General features: G+C 48.5%; 2 protein-coding genes across 3 annotated transcripts in view; both read left to right on the top strand.

Annotated features, from left to right (window-relative positions):
- The window catches only part of COPA (COPI coat complex subunit alpha), a 45,477-nt gene extending 31,134 nt beyond the window's left edge, over positions 1–14,343 (top strand). The window contains exons 18-34 of one of the 2 annotated variants that reach the window (XM_030303405.1): positions 5,062–5,224; positions 5,323–5,469; positions 6,246–6,435; positions 6,559–6,654; positions 8,069–8,157; positions 8,350–8,473; positions 9,742–9,831; positions 10,021–10,130; positions 10,514–10,591; positions 10,758–10,826; positions 11,349–11,485; positions 11,726–11,912; positions 11,997–12,107; positions 12,433–12,594; positions 13,222–13,416; positions 13,697–13,767; positions 13,950–14,343. In XM_030303405.1, the coding sequence (XP_030159265.1) occupies positions 5,062–5,224; positions 5,323–5,469; positions 6,246–6,435; positions 6,559–6,654; positions 8,069–8,157; positions 8,350–8,473; positions 9,742–9,831; positions 10,021–10,130; positions 10,514–10,591; positions 10,758–10,826; positions 11,349–11,485; positions 11,726–11,912; positions 11,997–12,107; positions 12,433–12,594; positions 13,222–13,416; positions 13,697–13,756 (2,008 nt within the window). In that variant the 3' untranslated portion in view covers positions 13,757–13,767; positions 13,950–14,343. Of the gene's footprint in view, positions 1–5,061; positions 5,225–5,322; positions 5,470–6,245; positions 6,436–6,558; positions 6,655–8,068; positions 8,158–8,349; positions 8,474–9,741; positions 9,832–10,020; positions 10,131–10,513; positions 10,592–10,757; positions 10,827–11,348; positions 11,486–11,725; positions 11,913–11,996; positions 12,108–12,432; positions 12,595–13,221; positions 13,417–13,696 lie in introns of both variants that reach the window. The other variant, XM_030303404.2, reaches the window with a different exon arrangement.
- Positions 14,344–17,271: 2,928 nt separating this feature from the next.
- On the top strand, positions 17,272–25,225 carry PEX19 (peroxisomal biogenesis factor 19). The gene is made up of 8 exons (XM_030302597.1): positions 17,272–17,367; positions 19,052–19,161; positions 19,542–19,707; positions 20,140–20,225; positions 20,902–21,063; positions 21,904–22,080; positions 22,308–22,352; positions 22,518–25,225. Exons 1-8 carry the CDS (start codon positions 17,298–17,300, stop codon positions 22,599–22,601), a joined length of 900 nt encoding a protein of 299 aa, XP_030158457.1. The 5' UTR covers positions 17,272–17,297; the 3' UTR covers positions 22,602–25,225.
- The last annotated feature ends 250 nt before the right edge of the window (positions 25,226–25,475 follow it).

The raw sequence follows: 25,475 nt of genomic DNA on the forward strand, positions 1-25,475 counted from the left end.
TTGTAATTTTACCACCCAGTATGTCTTCAAATGATGTTTTAATTTTGCCTGGTTTGAACTGCATGTAAATCATCCTGAGTATATTATTTTCGTATTTTGCTTATTTTGCTCCATATTTTGTTTGTAAGATGTATGTACCTATGTTACAGCTCTAATTTGCTTGTCTTCGTTGTTGTATAATATTCTGTGAACATACCACAGTTTATCCGCTCTGCTCTACAGGGATATTTGAGTTATTTCTAGGATTTTGCCACTGTGATAAAGTGTTCTCTTAAACAGTCTTCTACACGTGTTCCGGTGCATACACACACAACATTTCTCTGGAGTGTCCGGAACCAGATTGCTGGATCATAGAGTATGCGTATCTTCACATTTTCTAGGTAATGTGAAACTGCTTTCCAAAGTGGCTGTACCGATTTGCACGGCCAGCAGCATCGTATCAAAGCTTCCTCGCTTGTCATCCTGGCCAACACTTGGCTTTGTCAGACTTCTTTTGTCTTTATGGTGGATTTGTGATGGCATCTCACTGTCATTGAGCTTTGCCACTCTCTGATTCCTAATGAGAGTGAGCAACTTTCCAGTTGACCACCCCTCAGGGTTCCCTTTCCTGTGAATTTTGTTCAGGACTTTTATCTGTTTTTGTTTAATGGGTTATCTATCCTGGTTATTTTAGGAGTTTTTCATATATTTGAGTGTCAGTCCTTTGTCTGGCCTACATGTTACAAATCTTAATGCCTCCTTCCGTTCCATAGTTTGTCTTCTGATTCTTTTCATGATATCCTATCCTTTGATGAATAGATGTTGTTATTTTAATATAGTTGAATTTATGACTCTTACCTATTGTGGATATTGGGTTTTGTATCTTATTTGAGAAACCTTTATTGACTCTAAGGCTATAAAGGCGTTCTTTTGTATCCTCTTGTAGAAACTTTTTGCTGTTTTTTTTTGTCTACCTTGGGCGGGAGGTGGAGAGAGCATGAGTGGGGGAGGGGCATACAGAGAAGGAGAGAGAATTCTAAGCAGGCTCAGTGTGGAGCTCCAGGCTGAGCCAGGCATGGGGCTTGATCTCACAACCATGAGATCATGACCTAAGCCAAAATCAAGAATTAGACGCTTAACCAACTGAGCCATCCAGATACCAGACACCCCTTTTATATTGTGTTGTAAGAACTTTATACGTTTTTTGTTTTTTTTTCCCCTTTTTTTTAAAGTTTATTGATTTATTGTGAGAGAGCACGAGAGCACACAAGTAGGGGAGGAACAGAGAGAGAGAGAGAGAGAGAGAGAGAGAGAGAGAGAGAGAGAAATTTATTGAGAATCTGAAGCAGGCTTCACACTGTCAGCTCAGAGCCCGATGTGGGGCTTGAGCTCATGAACCATGAGATCATGACCTGCACCACGCAGGCACCCCTATACTTTTGTTTTTCATACCTAGGGCTGTGATCTTCCTAAAGTTGATATTTGTGTGTGGTGTGAGGGGCTGTGAAGGGGCTCAGTTTCAGGCTCAGCTGTCCCAACATCATCTGAACAGACCAGCCTTTCCCCCTAGTTCTGCAGTGCCTTCCTTGTCACACATAAATCATGTTTACAGAAATGCAAGGACCTGTTTTCTGTGGTCTGTGCTTTAGGGGTCTTCCCACATGCTAGAGCAGATTCTCAGATCTTTCCTACTTTTATTTTTCTTTTAAGTTCTAGGCTGTTTTCTAATTAATTTTGCCTTGAAAGGGCAAGTTTTCAAAACGTTTTTGCCTTAAAGTATAAGTTTTAGAATCAGCTTGTGAAATTCCATGTGGAATAAAACAAACAAAAAGCCCTATTGTGATTTCATTTGGGATTGCATTGAGGGCGTTTATTGTTTTGGACGTAATTGACATCTTCGCAATACTAAGTTTCCTGGTCTGTAAACATGGTGTAGTAACTCTTCATTTATTTAGGTCTTCTGTGGGGCGCCTGGGTGGCTCAGTTAGTTGTGTCAAACTCTTGATTTTGGCTCAGGACATGATTCAAGGGTCGTGAGATCAAGCCCCATATCAGGCTCCATGCTGAGTATGGAGACTGCTTGAGAATTTCTCTCCCCCTTTGCCCCTCTTCCCTGCCTTAGCACTCTACTCCCTCTAAAAAAAAATTTATTGGGTCGCTGGGGTGGCTTAGTTGGTTAAGCATCCACTTTTTTTTTTTTTTTTTTTTTTTTGAGAGAAAGAGAGCGACACAGAAAGAATCCCAAGCACGCTCCATGCTGCCAGCACAGAGCCCAATGCAGGACTCCAACTCTTAAATTTGGCTCAAGTCATGATCTCACGGGTTCATGAGGTCAAGCCCCGCATCTGGCACCTCACACTGACAGTGTGGAGACTGCTTGGAATTCTCTCTCTCCCTCTCTCTCTCTATCCTTCCTGCACACACTCTCTTTCAAAATAAATAAACTTAAAAAAAATTTTTTTTTTAATTTATTTAGGTCTTCCAGAACATCTTTCAGTAAAGTTTTTAGAATTTTCTCCATAGAGATCTTGGATTTCTTTAGTTGGATTATTTTAGGCACTTGGCAGTTTTCAGCGCTATTTGTAAATGGATCTGGGACGCCTGGGTGGCTCAGTCGGTTGAGCGTCTGACTTCAGCTCAGGTCATGATCTCACACGGTTCGCGTGTTCGAGCCCCGTGTCAGGCTCTGTGCTGACAGCTCAGAGCCTGGAACCTGCTTCAGATTCTGTGTCTCCCTCTCTCTCTGCCCCTCCCCTGTTTGTGCTCGCTTGCTCGCTCGCTCTCTCAAAAAATAAACATTAAAAAAATTTAATGGAAACTCTCCATTTAAAAATTTAACTTTCTAAGTTCTGATGATATTTAGAAATATAATTAAGTTTCTAAATTGATTTCAGAGATCTTATTAGACTTTCATTATTTCTGGTAATTTGCCTTATTTTGGTAAGTAATCAGAGCATCTGTGGGTAATTGACAGTTTGTTTCTTCTTTTCCAGTACTTATACTTTCATGTATTTTCCTTGTCTTGCTGCGTTGACCAGGATCTCCAGCATAGTGTCGAATACACATGATGATAGTAGACTTTTTCGTCTTGGTCCCAATTTAAAGGGCAAGCTTTCAGTGTATTGGCATTACCTAAGCTTGCTGTAGATTTCTTTAGAGATAGCTTCTACTTATTAAGGAATGTCTGTCTGTGCTGTATCTCAGATAAATACTGAATTTTATTACATAAAATTTTTTTTACTGCATATACCGAGGTAGTCCTAGGATTTTTCTCCTTTTGTTGATTAGTATAGTGAGTTAAATTGATTTTTTAAAAATATGAGACCAACATTGTATTCTTGATACAGATCTAACTTGGTTATGATGTTTTACCCTTTTCTGATACTGCTAGTTTTAGTTTACTAATATTTTGTTTTGGGTTTTTGCATCCACGTGTATATATAAATGAGATTGGCCTACGACTTCCCTTTTTCTTTCTGTCTTTGCCAGGTTTTGGTGTTGAGGTTGCGCTAATTTCATAAAATAAGGAAAATAATATACCTTCTTCTGTTCTCTTAGTGAGTTTGTAATAAGATTGGGTTTAATTCTTCCTGGAATATTGGGTAGAATTTGCCAGTGAAGTCATCCAGTGAAGCCCCCATCCTAGGACTTTCTTTTATAGGAGGATTTTTTGTGATTCAGTTTCAGTTTATCTTGTGTAACAGTTATAGGACTGTCGGGGTTTTCTATTTGTTTTTAGTCAGTTTTGGTAAATTTTACTTTTCTTGGAATTTGATCATTTAAAAAAGTTTACGCCCACCCTCATCTTGCAGGAGCTCTAGCAATATCCCCTTTTTCATTCCTATTTTGGCCATTTTATCTTTTTTCTTAATTAGAGTCACAAAAGGTTTATTTTTTATTTTTACTTTTCTTTTAATATGTAATTTATTGTCACATTGCCTAACATACAGTATATAAAATGTGCTCTTGGTTTTGGGGGTAGGTTCCCATGGTTCATCGCTTACATATAACACTCAGGGCTCATCCCAACAAGGGCCCTCCTCGATGTCCATCTCCCATTTTTCCCTCTCCCACTGCCTCCCCCATCAACCCTCAGTTTGTTCTCTGTATTTAAGAGTCTCTTACGGTTTGCCTCCCTCCCTCTCTGTTTGTAACTATTTTTTTTTCCCCTTCCCCTCCCCCATGGTCTTCTGTTAAGTTTCTCAGGTTCCACATATGAGTGAAAACATATGATATCTATCTTTCTCTGGCTGACTTATTTCACTTAGCATAATACCCTCCAGTTCCATCCAAGTTGCTACAAATGGCAGGATTTCATTCTTTCTCATTGCCAAGTAGTATAAACCACATCTTCTTTATGACTCATAAGAGGTTTATGAATTTTATTTAGCTTTTGCCTTTCTTGAACTTCTGTATTTTGTTTCTTTTTTCTATTTCTTAATTTTATGATTGGCTTATTTTTTCGAAGTATACTCTGGTTTAACTTGTAAAGGAACAAATTTTTGAGTTGCTGGCTTATTTTTATTGTATTTATTAATTTTCTAATGTATTTGTATAGAGGTCATTAGTTTTCAGCGTTTCTTCTAATACAGTATGTGCACTTAACGCCCTAGATTATACATTTTTAATTTGCGTTCAGTTTAAAATTATTTTTGCCTTTTACCGTTTCTCGTGTGTGTCAGACTTCACATCTCCCTCTCTTCCACTTCCACCTGTAGCTGCAAGGAGAGACTTCAGCTGCCCCTAGTGGCGCAGTGATTGTACATCAGAACTTAAGATTTAACTTTCAGGCCTGATTCCTGCAGCCATGTCTGTTAGCTCCCAGAGCAATAGCGTATGAGGAAAGATCAGACCATCTGCCCTATCTTTTCCCGCTTCACACAGAAGAATAACATCAGTAAATGTGGCATTTAGCTCTGCTCTCTTTTGAACCACTTCCTGTCTATACCGCTGTGCAAATGGCACTTGGCAAAAGAGCAGCGGGAAGATCCAAAGTCGTGTCCTAGGCTTGCTCCATGTCCTTCCAGGCTAGATTTTCCCCCTCGCTGGCTGAAAGTTGAATCCGCTAACTCCTGTTTGCAGGGACTACGGGATCATCCGAACTCTGGATTTACCCATCTATGTCACGCGGGTGAAGGGCAACAATGTGTATTGCCTGGATAGGGAGTGTCGTCCTCGGGTGCTCACCATTGATCCCACGGAGTTCAAGTTCAAGCTGGCCCTGATCAACAGAAAATATGATGAGGTACGAAACGAGAGGGCCCCCTAGGGGTGCGAGAGGGCAGCACTGCTTTCTCCCTGAGTGATGTCTCCTTCCTGCCCTGCCGCACCCCATACGTCTAGGTGCTGCACATGGTGAGAAACGCGAAACTAGTTGGCCAGTCTATCATCGCTTACCTCCAGAAGAAGGGCTACCCTGAGGTGGCCTTGCATTTTGTCAAGGACGAGAAAACTCGCTTTAGCCTGGCACTGGAGTGCGGGAACATCGAGGTGAGGGGGGCGGGGTCCTAAGCCCCATGTCGTTACAGAGAATGTGAGAGGGTGCGGGCTGCAGCGTGAAGGCATATTCCGGGCTTGCCTCTTCAGCGAGGAGGACGGAGTCTGAGATGGTCCGGGTTGTCAGATGGCGCTGTCTTCCTGTTGCAGCTTGCCCGTCTCTGCTACTTGCTGCCTCTGCTTCTGCCACAGCAGTGCTACTGTCCCCATTGTCCGTTACTCTGAATCCATTAGCCTCTAGCGTAGGAGCAACATGGCAGGGACTCTGAAAGTTCTCACTTCCTTCACCTTTTACTTGCTGATTGGCTGCTCAGATGAACAGGTACTTAGGAAATATTGGGACCTAGACGTACAGGCATTATTTTTAAATGGGGAGGTGGCTTAGGTACATTGACTCTCTGGTTCTGAACTTCCTTATTACTTCTTATCTTTTCTAAAGCCCCCGGAGATCTTTAGACCTAGCAAGTGGAAAATAAGGTAGCTAAGGAAGAATTGACCCTGTGGAGTCAGCAACTGCTGGGAGATGATTTTGTTTGTCAAAGTAAATTTCTGAGGAGGAGGATGTGTGATGTGATTCTTCTCTCCGTGGAGCCAAAGGGATCCTGTTTGGTGATAGGATTTTCAGTAGAATTAGACTGAATGGTAGGAGTGATTGCAAGTATACAGAGTCTGTGGGAGATTTATGTAGAGGCGGATACTTCGACCATGGTCCCTGGTTTTGAGTCAAGATACCCGCCAACCTGTTACCTCTGACCCTGGGGGTTCTTTAGATTGCTCTGGAAGCAGCCAAAGCACTGGATGACAAGAACTGCTGGGAAAAGCTGGGAGAAGTGGCCTTGCTACAGGGGAACCACCAGATTGTGGAAATGTGTTATCAACGCACCAAAAACTTCGACAAACTTTCCTTCTTGTACCTTATCACTGGCAACCTGGAGAAACTTCGCAAGATGATGAAGATTGGTGAGCCCCAGAAGCTAAGGGTGGGGAGTGGGGTCCTTGAGGGAAGGTGAAGGCAGGTAGAGGGGAGGAGAGAGGGAACTTCGGAAAGAAGACCTAACCTGGTATCTTACTGACTTGATGCAGCTGAGATCCGAAAGGACATGAGTGGCCATTATCAGAATGCACTCTACCTGGGTGACGTGTCTGAGCGGGTGCGGATCCTGAAGAATTGTGGGCAGAGTAAGTAAGCATGCGGGACTCACCAGCTCCTTTGGGGCTTAGAAAGTATTTTCTCTTCGTGGTGAGTTACCCTTTGGTTACCCTAGTGGTGAGGTATTTCCCTTTGTTGTGCATTTTTCCAGAAGAGAGCGCATGCTCCTACCATGCTCAGAAGACATGCTTCAGGGCCAAATGGAGGTACAGGCAGAATATTCAGTCTGTCCAAGCACTCTTAGGAAGACAGTTAATAGTCATGGAGGAACTAGGAGGTTAGGAGGTTTTAAAAGGTCCTGAAGCAGATACCCTAGTAAATATAGTTGGTTAGAGGTCGTTAGAGTTTTGTTTTTTTGTTTTTTTTTCAAGTCTGGAGGTTTTACTCATTTACTTATTTATTTGTTATAGTCGTGTTTTTTCAAGTTTATTTATTTATTTTGAGAGAGAGAGCACATGCGTGCGTGCGAGTGGGGAAGGGCAGAGAGAGGGGGAGAGATTGAGGATCCCAAGCAGGCTGTGTGCTGTTAGCGTGGAGTCCAGCGTGGGGCTTGAACCCCTGAACTGAGATCAGGACCTGAGCTGAAACCAAGAGTCAGACGTTCAACTGACTGAGCCACAGCCACCCAGGTGCCCTCTTATTTACTTGTTTATATATTCTCAAAGGGAATTTTCTGAGAACCCACTGTGTACCAAGCACAGTGCTAGCATTTGAGATATGCCAGGAAACGAGGGAGACGTGATTTGGATGACGGTGCTAAGGAGTGAAGGGGTCAGACTCAGCATATCTTGTGCGGGTGGAAACAATGTGATCTGTTGAAGGGCTGGATGTGGGATGTGAGGATTGGAGTCAGGGACGATTCCCAGGTTCTTGTCAGCATCGATGCTAGAGCTTAAGGATAAGCGAGTACATCAGCCACTTGCTGCCGTGTGGCAAATTACCCTAAAGTTGAGCAGCTTAGAGCAACAAATGCACATTACCTCAGTTTACAGCATGGCTTAGCTGGGTACCTCTGGCTCACTGTCTGTCAGGAGTCTGCATCAGGGTAGGGTGTTGGCCAAGACTGCGGATGTCTCCGGCTCAAGTGGGGAGGATCCCTTCCCACGCTCACCGCGTGGCTGCAGGCAGTCCTCCGGTCCTTGCGGGCTGATGGCTGGGAAATGTCAACCTTCTGCCACACAGGCGTCTCCATAGGGCAGTTTGCAACACGGCAGCTGGCTTCCCTCGGAGCAGGCAATGGCATCCAGGTGGAGGCCCCGCTCTTCGTATCCCAATCTTGGAAGTGGTATCCCGTGGCTTCTGCCACGTCCTGTTGTTGGAAGCAACTTAACAAGGCCATTCCACGGTTTAGGGGGGGGATGGTGCACAGGCTTGAATACCAGGAGGCAGAGACCGCCGGGGGACATCTTGGACTTTCTACCACAAAGTCTGTTTTCTCTACAGAGTCCCTGGCCTATCTCACAGCTGCTACTCATGGCTTAGATGAAGAAGCCGAGAGCCTGAAGGAGACATTTGACCCAGAGAAGGAGACGGTAAGTTTTTATTTACATGAGTGTCTGATTACAGAATTAACTCTGAGATCGGGGGACAGTTTAAACCTCCAAGTGTCACTCTCCCATCTGGTTACCAGGAGAGGCAGAGGAATAAACGAGGTCAAAGGAGGCTCTGTAAACTTCCCCACATGATTCCTGAGAGCTGTTTGCTTTTAACCTTCTGCCTTTCAGATCCCAGACATTGACCCTAATGCCAAGCTGCTCCAGCCACCTGCGCCTATCATGCCATTGGATACCAACTGGCCGTTACTGACTGTGTCCAAAGGCTTCTTTGAAGGCTCCATTGCCGGCAAGGGTAAGTGCCCACCCCTCCCGTAGTGTTTTTGTTGTCATGTGTTTGTGTTGTGAAGAGCTGTCCTCCAGAGTACCCTCAGCTCTTTGTCCTTTCTTCCGTGTGAGCATCATGGAGCAGTGACACGCCAGTCTGAGCTGTGGTACGTTTTTTTGGTTTTTTTTTAATGTTTGTTTATTTTTGAGGGAGGGAGCGAGCGAGCGAGCGAGAGCGAGCATGCAAGGGAAGGGCAGAGAGAGAGGGAGACAGAGAATCCCAAGCAGGCTCCGTGCTATCAGCGCAGAGCCTGACTTGGGGCTGGAACTCAGGAGCTGTGAGATCGAACTGTGAGATCGTTACCTGAGCTGAAATCAAGAGTCGGGTGCTTTCAACCCACTGAGTCGCCCAGGCACCCTGTGTTTGTGTATATGTGTATGTATGTATTAATAAATAGATCGATGTATGTATGGATTAATAAATAGAGAGGCAGGCTCCATACCCAGTGTGGAACCCAACGTGGGGCTTGAACTCACAACCCCAAGACCAAGACCTGAGTTTAACCCACGAAGCCACCTAGACATCCCATGTTTTAAAAATTAAATAAAAGTATATGAGATGATTAGAATTTGGAAAATAGGGGGAGAAAAGAGAGTTGTCTCAGTCCAGGCCTCGGGCAGCCACTGTGACCACGTGGGTGCGTTTCCTCAGGTTTTAGCGTCTGTGTGATCAGCCCTGTTCAGTATCTCATCATTCGTGAGGGACAGCGTTAAGGCACCGAAGCAGCAATGTCAGACTCTGTCCCGTGGGCGTTTGCAGATGTGTGCTACCACCGTTCCCCACTCCCACCCTTACCTGCTCCTGTTGTTTTGGAGATGTCTGCTGGCTTATTTTTCCTGGCTGACAGCCTAGATGGACCCCAGGGCATTTTGTGCCCAGCCCCGCCCTCTCCTCCGTCTCTGACCTACCCTGTGTCCCCGTGCCCTGCACACGCTGGAGTGGCAGCAACTTAGAGATCTCGGCAGGAGACTCCAGGAGTTGCTAAGTAAAAAATGGTTCGGGGGTTGTGTTTGGTGTCAGCAAGGCCAGTTGTTCCCGTCTCTCTTCTGCTTCCTCTCTTTTTGAAACCTGCTGCAAGGTAGCATAGCATCTGTACTACAGAAGTAAATAATAAAAATATTAAGTGGACAGAGGCTTGGCATCTGCTTTTGTAAGGACGCAGCTTGCTCGCAGAAGAGGCCGGATCTCAGCCTTGCCTGGCTGTAACCAGCTCCTTTGTGTTCTTCTGTCTGTAGGCAAGGGAGGAGCCCTGGCTGCTGATATTGACATTGACACCGTTGGTACCGAAGGCTGGGGAGAGGATGCGGAGCTGCAGCTGGATGAAGGTGAGAGTTCTTCTGGGGGTCTCCTGGCGGGATGGGTGGCCTGGGGTGGGGGGACGGGTGGGGCCTGGGGCATGGGGCAGTTCTGCAGGCTTCCAGACCGTGGAACCGACAAGGATCCCAGCTTTGGGCTTTCTTGATGCTAAAATTCCGTCACTGCAAATCCGCTTTGAGCCTGGATTTTCCTTACAGATGGGTTTGTGGAGGCTACGGATGGCCTGGGGGATGACGCTCTTGGCAGGGGACAGGAAGAAGGAGGCGGCTGGGATGTGGAAGAGGACCTGGAGCTCCCTCCTGAGCTGGTGTGTGGGGTTCTCGCCCCGGGGAGGCTCCCTCTGGGTCTCCCTGTGAAAGCCGGTGGCCATACTGCCCCCCACCCGTCCCGAGGCCCCCAGAAGGGAGGGGGTGTAGACCCTCCTGACCTGATGCTTATCTCCCATCAGCCGGTCAGGCTGCAGCAACAGCAGCTTATGAAAAGGCAGCAAGCTTTGTCGTCTGAATTGGAGCTTTTGGTTTATCGTTTTGTTACTGGTGAAGCTGCCCCTGTTTTGAGGGTCTTCTCCCACAAGCGCCCCCCACCCCTTCCTCCCCGGTCGAGGCTGGGAGCAAGGTCAAGGACGGTGTTTAGACTTATCAGAACAAACTGCTTGAATAGCTTATGAATGACTGATGTTTTTTCTCTTAGGATGTACCCCCTGGGGCAGCCGGGGGTGCTGACGACGGGTTCTTTGTGCCTCCCACCAAGGGAACCAGCCCAACCCAGGTGAGCAGGGAAGCGCAACCCTGCGGGCATGCACGTTTCTGAGCTGGCTCTGCTGGACTCGTGCGTAAAGAACGTGGCTGCTCTTCTGCTCTAGGTACAGGGGAGGGTAGTTTGGGAAGAGAAGGGGCTGTGTTTCAGTTGGCTTGGGTTTTCTGTTTCTTGTTAGATCTGGTGCAATAACTCTCAGCTTCCAGTCGATCACATCCTGGCAGGCTCTTTTGAAACAGCCATGCGGGTAAGTCTTAAGAGTAACGTTGGCTCTTGCGGAGTGTTTGTCGCCCGGGGTCCCCAGGGAGGCGGTTGGCTCCTCTTAACCAAATGGAAATTAACCTATGCACGAGGGCAGAGGCGTGGATTTATCGTGGAAACCCCGGTCTTGCCTAGGGAAGGTAGCCTCCTAAGGCCTTCTTCTACCGGGTGGATCTTTCCAGCCATCTCCCACCCATTTATAGTCTGCTTTCTGGCTCACATCAGTAAGTTAGCGGGCCCTCAGGAGCATGTATGTTACGATATGTTACATATGTTACGATAGCAACAGCAGTAACTACAAATGCAACAACCGCTAACATTGACATACTGTGTGTCAGGCGCTATCCTGAATGCTTTATAGGTATTACTAAACGAGGTAGGTTCTATAATTAAGTATAATTTACTGATGAGGAAACAAGTACAGAGAAGTTAAATACCTTGCCCAAGGTTAGCGAGTTTTGCAGTGGCAAGGTCACAATTTTTATATTTCTTTCCTCTTGTATTCTAGCTCCTTCACGACCAGGTGGGGGTGACCCAGTTTGGCCCCTACAAGCAACTGTTCCTACAGACCTATGCCCGAGGCCGCACCACCTATCAGGCTCTGCCCTGCCTGCCCTCCTTGTATGGCTACCCTAATCGCAATTGGTAAGGCCCCTTGCTCCTGGCTTCCGTGTCTTCCAGCGTGGGGTGGATATTTCAGATGATAGCCTGAGGGACAGTTAATGGTCGTCCCAGAGGGGAGGTTTCCTAGTAGGAGGGAACTTGGGCTCGACACTCTGTGAGGTTTGGTTTCTACATCTGCGTCCAGTTCCCCCACCTGTTTCCCCTTGGAGTCTAGTGGATTCCGGGTTATCCCTTTTTCTTCTTCCTTTTCCAAACTTCCAGGAAGGATGCGGGGCTGAAGAATGGCGTGCCAGCCGTGGGCCTGAGGCTCAATGACCTCATTCAGCGGCTACAGCTGTGCTACCAGCTCACCACAGTTGGCAAGTTCGAGGAGGCCGTGGAAAAGTTCCGTTCCATTTTACTCAGTGTGCCCCTCCTCGTCGTGGACAATAAGCAGGAGATTGCGGAGGTAGGAGGGGGTAGCCCATCCTAGTCCCGGGCACCCGCACGGTCTTGCCTCTGTGCCGTGACCTTGCTTTGCCCCTCTCTCAAGGCCCAGCAGCTTATCACCATTTGCCGTGAGTACATTGTGGGCCTGTCCATGGAGATAGAAAGAAAGAAGCTTCCCAAAGAGACTCTGGAACAGCAGAAGCGCATCTGTGAGGTACGATCTCTCTGGGCTTCTGCACGGTGCAGAGAGGTCCGCCCCTTCACCCTCCATTAGGCCTGAATTCTTAAAGTCCAAACCCACATTTCAGTCTGGGGAGTAAGAGAAGTTTGGGCCTACCTCTCTGAGGAGAGGGTGTATTTTTCTACGCTTCTTCATTCCATCAGTCCTTCACACCCCGGGAGCAGAAGATCGCAATGCCGTGTAGTCAGCCCCGTTTTTGTTTGCTTTGTGTTGTGTTTAATGCGTGTGCCGCAGCTTAGAAATGACCTGTGTCTGCTGTACCATCAGCCTGGCATGTGTCCCCCTCTCTGTCCACCAGATGGCAGCCTATTTCACCCACTCCAACCTGCAGCCTGTTCACATGATCCTGGTGCTGCGCACGGCCCTCAACCTCTTCTTCAAGCTCAAGAACTTTAAGACAGCTGCCACCTTTGCTCGGCGCCTGTTGGAACTTGGGCCCAAGCCAGAGGTGGCTCAACAGGTAGATGGGAGCTCCTTCCTCAGACATAAAGGGACCAGACCGGCTCTCACACGGAGGGAGTAGAAGCCAAGGCCTTTGCCTCTAAAACAAAGCACTGAATAACAACATTCAACAGAAGGAGGCAACCGAACGCCGTCTTCTCTTTACTTAGTGGCAAGGGTGCCTCCTTTTGTTCTTGGAAGGCGAACTCGTAACTCCTTCAGACAAGGCACAGGTGTAGAGTGACCTGCCACCTAGAAGAGCTCCGCCTTCCCGTCCCTGAGCTCTGCTACCCGTTCCCACCACTGCTAACCTCCGCGCACAGGTCCCGTTACTTGGGGTCTCTGAAGGCATTCCTCCTGGGCGGTGGAAGCCAATTTTAACCCTTTGAGTCCTGGCTCTGATCATCTCCAGGCTTGGTGGAGGACTGTGGGTCTAGATCCGTGGAACCACTGATACTGAGAAGGGGAGATCCTGATGCAACAGGAGTGGTGATTGTCGTGACGCCTTCACGTGTGTCCTGTACAAAAGGACATACTTGTTCACTCGGTACAGTGGCATCTCGAGTCAAGGAAATTACTGAACCGTGGTGAGTTGTGACATGCAGCTTTCAGTCCTCTTAAATAAAATACTCCTTCCCTCCCTTAGACCCGCAAAATTCTGTCTGCGTGTGAGAAGAACCCCACAGACGCCTGCCAGCTCAGCTACGACATGCACAACCCCTTTGACATCTGTGCTGCGTCTTACCGGCCCATCTACCGTGGGAAGCCAGTGGAGAAATGTCCACTCAGTGGGGCCTGCTATTCCCCTGAGTTCAAGGGTCAAGTCTGCAAGGTCACTACAGTAAGTACTGTCCTCTAGAAAGACATCCAGGATATGGAGGGAAGAGGAAAGAAAGAGAAAATAGAAGCGTGTTAGTTCTTTTTTTCTTCCGTTTTTGCCTCTGGCTCCTTGAGACAGTGATACTAAAGAAAATTAGAGCTTCTCCCCACTGCTGTTTACTGAGCAGTAACAGATCTTAACCACATACTCTGCTGTACTCACTGAGGAGTGGAGGGAGTAAGCTTTCTGGGCTGTGCACCCTCACAGATTCCCTAATTTTTCCCTGTTTCCTTTTCCACAGGTGACAGAGATTGGCAAAGATGTCATTGGTTTAAGGATCAGTCCTCTGCAGTTCCGCTGAGGCTCCCTCTGGTGCATGCAGGGTCAAACACCGTATTTTCCTCTAGAGAACCAATCTCTATATCCTAACTTCTTTCTTCCTCAGCTGCCCTTCAAATTATTGACATTGAGCTGTCCTGCCCTAAAACTTAATGTCCCTTTCTCCTCTTCTATGGTTAATCAAAATGTCTTGACCTCTCTGTCGTCTTGTCAAGGTGACTACAGTTGTGGTGATCTCCTTCCCAGCTTAGATCGCTCAAGGAACAGATGAAAATTCCATGATGAAACTTTGCCTACTGCATTCCTTCAGTGTTTATCTTTTCCCTCCCCACCACCTTTGTATCTTTCTTTTGGATGGAAGCTGGATGTGATAAATAAGGCCGTAACTTTTACTCAGCCATAGCAAACTCTTAGCCATCCCCCCCCCCCCACGCCGTTTTCCTTGGGCATGTAAACTCCCAGGCAGGTACCCTGTGTGTACCCAGGAACTCAAAAGTCTGAGAAGAAACTGGTTTCCCAAGAATGCACATCACTTTTCATTGGTTTGTTCTTTATAGCCATTGTTCTTGTGTTTGTTTCTCACACTTAATAAAGTAAATTTCTATGATAGTTTTGTGGCTCCGTTTGTTTCCTGGACACTCTCATGTTCCTACTTTATGTAGCTGCCCCACCAAAGCAGATGTCTTTTTTTTCTTCTTCTTTTTTTTTACTTAGAGAGAGTGAGTCAGAGAATCTGAAGTAGGCTCCAGGTTCCACGTTGTCAGTGCAGAGCCCGACCCGGGGCTTGAACCCACAAACCGTGAGGTTGTGACCTGAGCCGAAGTTGGACGCTCAACGGACTGAGCCACCCAGGCACCCCGATATCTTTTTTTTAATTACAAAAGTAATAAACACCCACTGTCTTTTTAAAAAATACATTTTTTTCATAGGATACATTAAACTGTGAGAACATAGCAAGTAGCTCCCCTGTTCCGTTACTGACAGCAACCTTTCCCCTTTTGCTAGTTATAGCCAGTACTTACTGAGCACCTACCAGGTACTTCTCGCTGTTCTAGACGTTTTACAGGTAATACACATATTGCAGCGGTTACATTGGTAATACAGGGTTTTGCTTGTCGTGTGCTAGACTACATTGGGTAGATTGGCATGCTGTGTTTTTGATTACAGTTTGTACTTTTCATTTTAAACTCCATTTCAGGGGTGCCTGGGTGGCTCAGTTGGTTAAGCATCCGACTTCAGCTCAGGTCGTGATCTCACGGTTTGTGGGTTCGAACCCCACGTTGGGCTGATATCTCAGAGCCTGGAGCCTGCTTTGGACTCCGTGTCTCCCCCTCTCTCTGTCCCTTCCCCACTCTCTGTTTCTCTCTCAAAAATAAACATTTTAAAAATGCTGTAAAATAAGGTTTGGCAACAGCTTTCACTATACATTAGGCAGGAGGTGAATAAATATGGAAAGGAGGTGCTAGGAGTATCACACTAGTAAGAATAGAAAAGCAGAAGCAAGTTTAAGAGATGATGCAAAGGACAAATCATGTTTCAACTCCGTCACAGTTCTCTCCAGTTACCTGCAGTATTTTTTTTTTTTTTTACCTCCAGTATTTTTCTTATTAACATGTTTATATTAACATAGTAGTATAAAGGCAGGCGAAATACCTGTAATATGTGCTTGATATAACTATAGTCCTATTAGAGACATACATGTAAGTGGGTTGGAGTTAAATGAGAAAGCCTGGAACAACAGGTGTTGGGGAGAAAGCGGTTAATCAGAGAAGGATTAGGTTATAGAAGTTTAGAATTGAAAAGAACTTTAATCTGAGGCCTAGAGTGATAAAGGGTTTTGAACAAAAGTACTTAGTTATGGGGGCGCCTGGGTGGCTCAGTCGGTTAAGCCGACTTCGGCTCAGGTCATGATCGCGGGGTCCGTGAGTTCAAGCCCCGCGTCAGGCTCTGTGCTGACAGCTCAGAGCCTGGAGACTGTTTCGGATTCTGTGTCTCCCTCTCTCTGACCCGCCCCCGTTCATTCTCTGTCTTTCTCCGTCTCAAAAATAAATAAATGTTAAAAAAAAAAAAAAAGTACTTAGTTACGGAATTGGGACTGGGACTTAAGTCTCCTGACTTTTAGTTCAGAATGCTTTCTCTTCACTCACCACTTGTGTCTGGAAGAATACAGTACGGTTTGCACAGGTATGATTTAAAAACCCTGTGCCCTATCTGTGCCGGAAAGAGTACCTAATCTGGTACTCGACACGGTACTCAGGTGTGCGGTTAGGAAGCTAAGGACGGAAGCCATGAAGTGACTTCATTTAGTTTAGTTTTGTTTTTAATGTTTACTTTTGAGAGAAAACGTGAGTGGGGGAGGGGCAGAAAGAGGGGACTCTGCCGCTGACGGCAGGAGTCCCATGCTGGGGCTTGAACTCATGAACTGTGAGCCAAACTGGGCCAAACTCAGACGCTCAAACGGCTGAGCCACCCCAGCGCCCCTAAGTGACTTCACTCCGATGTGATTTCTCCCTTTTAAGCTTTATAGCGCTTGACCCTTCTTTTAAGACATTTGCCTTGTACCATCCTGTGTGTGTACCTCTCAGTCTCATCCTACCTCCACCCTAATCCTCAGGCAGCTCTTTTACAGCAGGGGCTGGTCCCATCTGTGTCACTCTCCTGGGTTGTGCCCCGCACAGGATCCTGCACAACAGTGGATGCGCTCTAAATGCTAACACAGATTTGCGTGGGAGGCAGTTCTGACCCATCTGAAGAGGAGAACCATCCCAGAGGAGGGAAGGGGTGTCTGGAGTTGTCTTTTACCGAGCCTCCCCCCGCTTCACTGGATTAGAAGTTGGGTTCTATATGGAGAAAAGGGGATGGTTCGGGGGAGGTAGGTCTATGGCTACCACGATGAATGGTCCTCTGGCTCAGTCCGAGGTTCCAGACTTGCTTTTTCTGCCTGAATTGCTCCAACGCACCCTGTGCTCTAACTAAGCTCCTAGTCCTGTGTCCTTCATTCTGGCAACCCTGTCGGAGAATAGGAGAGACAGCCGCCGGATCCCGCGGAGAAGTGTGCCTCATCAGGGTCCGGGAGGGCTGCGAGTGGCCAGTGAGAGCCAGCGGGGGTAGGCCCTCGCCTAGGAGCTGAGCTTACAGCAGTGAAGACCACGGATGGCAGTCCTCGCCCGCTGGGTGTTCAAATTCCACGCAGTGCCTGGGGGGCCAGTGTAAACAAGGAAGTAAAATCAATAGAATGTCAGAAAGTGCTAAGTGTTGAGAAGCATATAATGAAAGAGTCTCTTCTCTGGATAACGCGAGAAGCTGAAATAAAGGAAACCGGGCTAATCAGTAACCTGGTAGAATTTCACAGTGAGTTCCACTCCGTTAGTTCAACGGTTCCTGGCGAGAAAGAAAAAAAATAAAACCCAACCCACAGAGCTTCCTGTCCCTTTAAAAATGGCGGCTCCGGCCCGGCCTGCACTACTACTGGTTGCACGAGGACAAGGGGAGGGGCGCGAGGGCGGGGCCGAGGCACGGACGCCGCGAAGCTCCGCCTCCTACGGCAAGCCGGAGGTAGCAAGATGGCCGCCGCTGAGGAGGCTTGTGGTGCTGGGGCCGACGCGGACCGGGAATTGGAAGAGCTTCTGGAAAGTAAGAACTCGTAAAGGGGAAGGCCCGACGGTGGGCGGTTGTAAGGGCTCATTCCGGGGCAGACTGCGCCCGAGATATTGGGGGCGGAGCGGGAGAGGCTTTCCAAAGGTTGGCCGGGGGCAGAGGGTCTGCCTGTGACTCCGAAGAAAATCTTTGGGTCACCCTCTCCTTCCTCCGCGGCGGGAGCTCGGGAGCCCACGTTGGGCCCCAGAGCGTCTCAGACCGTTGATCTCCCTGCCGGAGGGGAAGCAGTAGCCCGCCGGACGGTGTTTCACGATCCGGCACCGAACTCCCCTAGGTTTCGGTGAGCAAGTTCTTGTTAACCTAACTTCCTTCCCGCCAGCGGTAGTTTTCGGTCTTTGGTGGGCTGCGAACCGACTGCTCGCGTTAAGGGTCGACCAGCCCTTGGCGCGGCCTTCTGTGCGCTGCCCTCTCCCCCCTTTTTTCCTCTCGCCAAGCCTTTCACCTTTCCCTCCCCGAGCCCCATTCCAGTACTTTCGCCGTGTCAGACAGCTCAAGCCGACTCCCTTCCATTACTCTGAAAAACTGAGGGGGAGAGGGCTTTAGGGGGAGACAGCTCATCCTCCTGAAAGAGGCTGGATATTCTTTTCTTCCCCGCCCTCCGCTCTTCTGTTGGTTTCTTGCCCACAGTGGAGCCACTGTCCTCCCGCTAAGCCCAGCAAGCGGATTGGTGGTGAGGACTCAGGTTTTTAGAGCAGAGGTGAATATGTTTTGTCTCTTGCCCAGTCACAGAGATGTGGGCAGGCAGAAGGATGAACAGAAACTTGTGAGGAGTGCCAGGTGACTCTGTGGATTGGCACATAGTTATCTGCGGAGATGAGGCCAGAGGAAGCTCTAGGAACTTTGCCTAGGGAGGGCTGAACCCGGCATTAGGAGAAGAGAGTTCAATGTCCCCCAGGGACTGTCACGTGCTATCCCTCAGTTTGTGCGAGTACCAGGACCCACGGGAAGCGGGGTGGAACGTCTTGTGGCTTTTGCATTCTTGCCAAAAATTACGCCCTCGAGGGCTCCAGAGTGAGTTCAGGAGTTTAAGGACACCTGTGTTCTCTGCTCTTGTTGGATATTTGTGTGGGATTTCTGGGGAATCGGTAGAATGTGGCAAGGAAGTCACTGCGTAGATGGAGATGTCTTTGCAGGGCGTTTAAGTCTCTCTTTCCTGCTATGAGAGAGATGCCTCTTCCACCTTTAGGGATTTCTTCCTCTTTGATCCCAATAAAGTGGGTAATGAAGAGGGAAGTGGGCAGCTTATTGAGGGGTGGGCCAGGAGAGGGACACTTAAAAGGGAGATAGCACTTTGTTTTGTTTTGTTTTTTTTTTTTTTTTTAATTTTTTTTTTCAATGTTTATTTATTTTTGGGACAGAGAGAGACAGAGCATGAATGGGGGAGGGGGCAGAGAGAGAGGGAGACACAGAATCCGAAACAGGCTCCAGGCTCTGAGCCATCAGCCCAGAGCCCGACGCGGGGCTCGAACTCACGGACCGCGAGATCGTGACCTGGCTGAAGTCGGACGCTTAACCGACTGCGCCACCCAGGCGCCCCAGGAGATGGCACTTTGAAAGACTGTCCTCTTAATGCTGTGCCCAGAACTTACCCCGCCCCCCCCACCAAGCCTTGAATCCTCATCCGTCCCCAACACACACACTATGTCTCTTGTCTCTGAAGGTGCTCTTGATGATTTCGATAAGGCCAAACCCTCCCCAGCACCCCCTCCTACCACCACGGCCCCTGATGCTTCGGGGCCCCAGAAGAGATCGCCAGGAGACACTGCCAAAGTATAAATTCCACCCTCTTAAGGGAGGGTGGGGGGGGGTGTGTGGGCAAGCACCTGCAAGCAGAGGTGGGGCAGGACCTTGTGGGCTGGAGTGGATTGGGGGGAGGGGGCCTGGCCTGACCCTGAGGATGGAGTGGTGGGATCTTGAGGAAGTGCTTCGAAGAGAAGGCAGATTTAAAAGGTTGGGTTGGGAATGCCACCCTATACCCTTCCCTCAGTGGCCCGGTGCCTTTCTTACTGTCCTCCTGAAAAGAGGTAGTTAGAATGTCCAGTGGAGGTGGGCAGGAGGGCAGCACTGCATTTCCCAGAGCCCCTGCCTGTGGCTTCTGTCGGTGGGGGCCAAGTAAGAGATGCATTTTGCCCCCCCCCCCTTCGCTGCAGGATGCCCTCTTCGCCTCCCAAGAGAAGTTTTTCCAAGAACTGTTCGACAGCGAGCTGGCTTCCCAAGCCACTGCAGAATTCGAGAAGGCCATGAAGGAGTTGGCTGAGGAAGAGCCCCATCTGGTGGAGCAGTTCCAAAAGCTCTCAGAGGCTGCCGGGAGAGTGGGTGAGGAGGCGGCCCTGGGGGGCTGGAGACCCCTGAGCAGACCTCCACAGTGTTTGTTGCGCACAGAGAGCAGTCTTAGTCAAGCTGACAGCACTCAGCATATCACGGCCATCGGGTGGGGCCAGGAGATGGGAGGAGGGACGGGGACACTGCGTCATGCGAGGGGGCGAGGCTGAAAAGTCACAGAAAAGATTACTGAAAACTGACCATTTTAAAGGTCATAGTGTTGTGGGTGTCTTCGTGGAGAGCAAAGTGACACCCGGTTCGAGTAGATCTGTGAAAGTGACTATGAAGGTGACCACGGAGGATTCAGAGGTTTGGAGTGCTAGTGACTCACCAGTAAATGCTGCGTATCCAAGCTGATAACCAGCGCAGTCTGGGGAAGCAGACAGTAAAAGTCCAAAAGTCTTGGCCTTTCTCGATCTTTCCTAGGCAGTGATGCAACCTCCCAACAAGAATTTACATCTTGCCTGAAGGAGACACTAAGTGGACTCGCCAAAAATGCCACTGATCTTCAGGTGAGGGGAAGGGGCAGGGGCCACGAGAGCCCGTCAGACACATCAGCAAAAAGACAGACTCTCTCAGGTAGCATCTGAAGTCTGTCCCTGCCACACTCTTTTGCTGCTGGCAAGTTTAAATAGTTCTTTCCCACTTGAAAGGGTGCTAAGCATCCCAAGAAGGCACTGTCTTCAACTTACGATGGGGTTACATCCTGGCCAATCCATCATAAGTTGGAAATACCACAAGTTGAAAATGCACTTAATACACCTACCCTTCCAAACATCGCAGCTTAGCCGCACCTACCTTGAGTGTGTTTAGAACACTTACGTTAGCCTGTGGGTCTGCAAAATCACCCAACACCAAGCCTATTTCCTAGTAAAGTGTTGAGTATCCCGTGTAATTTAGTGAATGCTGTACTGAAAGTAGAAAACAGAACGGCTACGTGGGGACAGAGTGGTTGTCAATGTCATCAGTTGTTGATCCTGGTGATCACGTGACTGCCTGGGAGCCACGGCCACCGTGGCATCTCGAGGGAGTATCATCTGCATATCGCCAGCCCCGGTCAAGGATCCAAATTGAAAATTTGAAGTACAGTTTCTCCTGAATGTACATCCTCTTCACACCATCTAAAACTGAAAAGCGGTCTTAAGTCGGACCATCTGTATTTGCTCACCTCTCTCCTGTCCTTTCTAGAACTCAGGCATGTCAGAGGAGGAACTGACCAAGGCCATGGAAGGGCTGGGCATGGAAGAAGGCGATGGGGAAGGGAACATCCTCCCCATCATGCAGAGTATCATGCAGAACCTACTGTCCAAGGACGTGTTGTACCCATCACTGAAGGAGATTACAGAAAAGGTTTGTGAACTTCTGTTTCTGCCTTTCCTCCTCATTTTCCACTGTGTCGACGACCCTGTGGGCAACCTTGTCTGCCTCGAGCCTACAGAGCGGGAGTAACTCGAGTGCACAGTCTGTCTGCTCTTTTCTCCTTTGTTTATTTGGAACAGGAGAGCGGGGAGGAGCTGTGTCTTTGGGAATAAACGTACCACACTGAAGATGCTTAGGGCAGAAGGGGAGGCTCTTCAGCTCTGGTTTTCTGTAAACTGGTTCGAGGCTGTTGTCTGATCAACCCTTTCTTGTATTTCTTACCAGTCGTTTCTCTGACGATGATTTACTGGCTTTATGCTATAAACAATTTAAGATAGTGTAAAAGATGGTCCTTGCTGTCAAAGAGCTTACGGTTTCACTAAAGAAACAAAATACAGGAACAGAAGCTTTTCAACGACACGGTGCAACATGCGGTCAAGAGTGAAGTGGACAGTGGAGACCAGGAGGCAGCAGACTGGGGTCCGGGTGCACCAAATCCAACTGTCAAGCGAAGAGTGGTTCTTGACATTTATAAAGGTTGTAAAATCAGAACAGACAAAGGAAAGAACATGTGACAGAGAGAGATCACACATGGCCCATAAAGGCTAAAATATTTACTGTCTGGCTCTTCACAGAAGAAGTGTGCCGTCCTCTGGGAACTGTAAATGCTGGCACAGCCAGGTGACGTGGTTGGAGTCAGTGCTGCTGACGTCTTTAGCTTTGACTTCCCTTATGTCCCCTCCCCCTTCGGATTTTCTTGCTTTTCAGATTTTATTGCCCTTCCTATCCACTGTCCATTAATTCTTCTGCACCCGTTCTCCCTTTCCTTAGTATCCAGAATGGTTGCAGAGTCACCGGGGGTCTCTTCCTCCAGAGCAGTTTGAAAAATATCAGGAACAACATAGTGTCATGGGCAAGATATGTGAGCAGTTTGAGGCCGAGACCCCCACAGACAGCGAGGCCACTCAGAAGGCTCGTTTTGAGATGGTGCTGGATCTCATGCAGCAGGTGAGGCCTCCTCTTGCCACCTGCCCCCGGGTGCTGCTGGGTGTGTGTTCGGTGGAGCGGGTTTCTGGGAAGAAGGCCACACTGCCAAACCCAGGTGGAGGAGGGAGCACGAGAGAGGCCACGTAGCCTGGTCCCCAGGAGAAAGGAGAGAGACAGTGGCTCAGATACTTCTTTCGGACTGCCGTTTCGTGGGATTCTCTGCTTCTCAAGTTCCTCTTACTTTCCAGCTACAGGATTTGGGCCATCCTCCAAAAGAGCTGGCTGGGGAGATGGTGAGTATATCTTCTCTTAGATTTGAACCTGAGCCCAAGTTTCTGGAATTCTGTAGTCTCGAATGATTCCACTTGAGGTGATCGCTGTGGCCACTGGGGACGCACCTTCAAAAGCTGTCGCTTGAGGTAAGAGCAGTAATCTCAGTCCCTCCGTCTCTTCTCCAGCCTCCTGGCCTCAACTTTGACCTGGATGCCCTCAATCTGTCAGGCCCACCAGGTGCCAATGGTGAACAGTGTCTGATCATGTGAAACACAACACGCGTTCGGCCCTGATTCCCAGCCATGGGGAACATCTGGAGTCAGCAGAACCACTGGGAGCCGAGGCAGGAGTGTCGTCTGCAAGAGCAGTCTGCCCACTGCCCTCTGTCATCCCAGCTGAGATTGTGCCATACCAGCTGAGGCTTTTACTCTGTCTTTCTGGTAATAAGGCCTATTGTGCGGGCCGTTTCTGTGAACCCTATCCATTGTGGTTTCTGCTGCTAGCAAAGGCCCAGCTACCTACCAGGTGAAGGAAAGCATCCCTTTGGGGGCATGCCCTTCTTCCCCCTCCCAACTAATGTTATATATGGCCACACTGATGTTCACTTTTACATCCAGGGTCTTTGTGCCTTGTCTCTACTCCCTCTCTCGGACTGGGGAGCAGAGACAGAGTCCTGGGGCTCCGTATTTCTCTAGTTCTTTTGGGAAGAGCCTTTGGAAATGAATGGGGAGAAATTCAGCCTGGGCTGGGGCTCTCGGTCTGTCACCGTGTCCTCTTGCCTTCAGACAGACCGTTGGGAATTCCGTGGAGGGAAAGGAAGTAGGGGCTTTTGCCTCTGATCACAGTAGGGTTGAAAGAGAAGCCCTGGGATTCTCCTCTCGCCAGGTGCTGAGCCTCCAGGTCCCTGGTGTAGTTTGAGAACTCAAGTCACCAGCTTGGGTCTTTGTATGACGCTGTGTGATCTGGGTGAACCCAGCCCTTGACCTTCCTGTGCCCCCTGCCTCTCCTCCTCTTCTCTCTTTTTAAATACCTGTTTATCCCAGCCCTTCTCTGCACCCAAGCTGTGACATGGAAGGGCCATCCACTACTCTGATTGGCCTCCTCCCTGGAAAACATACATAATTACAGTGTCAGGTCTAGGAAATGAAAGACCGTTCTTCCCCAGATGTGTTCTGGCTTATTTGAGACCTCTGATTTCTCTGAATCCTGTCCCTTGATTAAGCAGGTGACTTGGGAACGGGAGTGGGGTGCAGCTCGGGTCCTTTCTCTTGACTAATAAATATTCTGATTGAGGAGTGTGGCCTGTTTTTCGTTCAGGGCTTTCTCTGATCTTCCTCGGCTTCTGTAAGCTGCAGCGTGAGGAATGTTTGCAGACCAGTTCATACCATTGCAGTGCTGGTTCTACCACCGCCCCCTTCCCCAGCTGAGGCTGCCCCTCGGTTGGCCAAGGACGCTGGACGGCCATCTTGCCTCATTGCCTCTGGGTGTTCCAATCTGGGAAGCCCTTCAGTTGGTGTTGTATCCTAAGGTTTCACATTTTTATTATTGTTAGCAATATATTACTAACGTTTTTAAAATTATTTCTATTATCATTGTTATTTTGAGTTGATCTTGCCCTTCTCTTTGGGAACCACTGCATCTATGGACCTTGGCTGCCATGTGTTGGTGGATACTCTGGTCAGACCAGCTGGCTCTCCTGTCTCAGCACTCAGAAGATAATGCACAGGGCAGGTGACACTCAGCCTCTGAGTCACTTTGCGCTCCGAACGTGCCACTTTCCAGGGGTTAAGCTTTCTTACCCTTAAGACGATTCCACACATTCTGTGGATGGGGGATTGAGCCTCAAGCTGTTTGGGAAGGTCTAGGTACTGGACCGCATCAGAATATGAAAGCCCCAGTCTGAATCTGACTCCTCTGTTGTGTAGGAGGTGGGAAAAGCGGAGGCAGACTCATGATGGTGGTCACAGGGCCTGAATGGCCAAAAGTCTCTACCAGCTCCGTCCAAACACCGGACGAGGATAGAGAGGAGGAGGGAAGGACAAAAAGACCCTGTCCCTGAACCATGTACCTGCTGTACTGGCAGTTCTCTTTTACCGATTTTCAGTCCTGCTGTCCTAGTCAGGGCTTACTCCAGGAATCCAGACAGATGCTCTAGTCCAGTTTAGTTTTGTTCCCAAGCCATTTGTTTTCATTTTGATTGAACATGAACAAACGGACCTCCAGCTCCTCTCTGTCCCGGAAGCGCTGTTGGAGTGGTTCTGGGCTCATGGAAGACAGAGCGGTCCTTCTCAAACTGTCTGCTAAAGAGCCAGGGTTTTTGTTTTATTTCGCCCAGTCCTTCGTACGCTCAGATGTGTTCCCGTTGCCCGTGACAAGTGCAGTTCACACAGCGTGCCACCCACCACGCAGGCTTGGCCACACCCAAGCTGACCAGACCCCTTTGAGCAGGCTGAGTCCACTGATCATGCACCTGGACATCACAGCAATGTCAGAACGCTAAGACATTTCTAGACACTCTGAACTTCTAACTCATCATGTTGCAGACGGGTACAAAACTGTTCACAGACCAGTACAAGTCTCTGAACCACCTTGGGTAGCACTGCTCTGGGGCCCTCCCCGGTCTCCACAGCTCCGTCGGCCACACTGGTATGTGTCTGTACTTGTTCTCTCTCACGTGAGGGTTGCCTCCAGTCCACTTTTTCTTTGGCTAGGGTGTGTCGCTGTAAGGACCTCTATATTATTTTTGGAGCCTTTTCTTCCGCTTAAAAATAACCATTAAGAAGTTCAGGTTTAAGCTGTATGTGGAGTTTTTATGCTGCTCTCAGACTTTAAAGGAGGTACCCCTTTGTTCCAAAATTCTGTATGTTAGAAAATAAATTTGTAGTTGTTTGGATGGTTTCATGAGTTAAGAATCGAATTCACACAGAATTTGTGGTAATGAGGATATTTTCCCGTGACTCTGGAGACCATCCTGGCAAGGGCCCCAGGAGGTGCTTATCATACACTGTCAAGATGGCTGGGGAGCTTGGAAAAAACGATGGTCCACAGTAAACGAGGTTGAGATGATAGACCTTACGAGAAACGATCAAAAGGCTTAGAGGAAGTGGGCATGTGAGAATGAATGTATATTACACCGGAAAACC

Source organism: Lynx canadensis, chromosome F1 (assembly GCF_007474595.2).
Source record: "Lynx canadensis isolate LIC74 chromosome F1, mLynCan4.pri.v2, whole genome shotgun sequence".
Lineage (NCBI taxonomy): Eukaryota > Metazoa > Chordata > Mammalia > Carnivora > Felidae > Lynx > Lynx canadensis.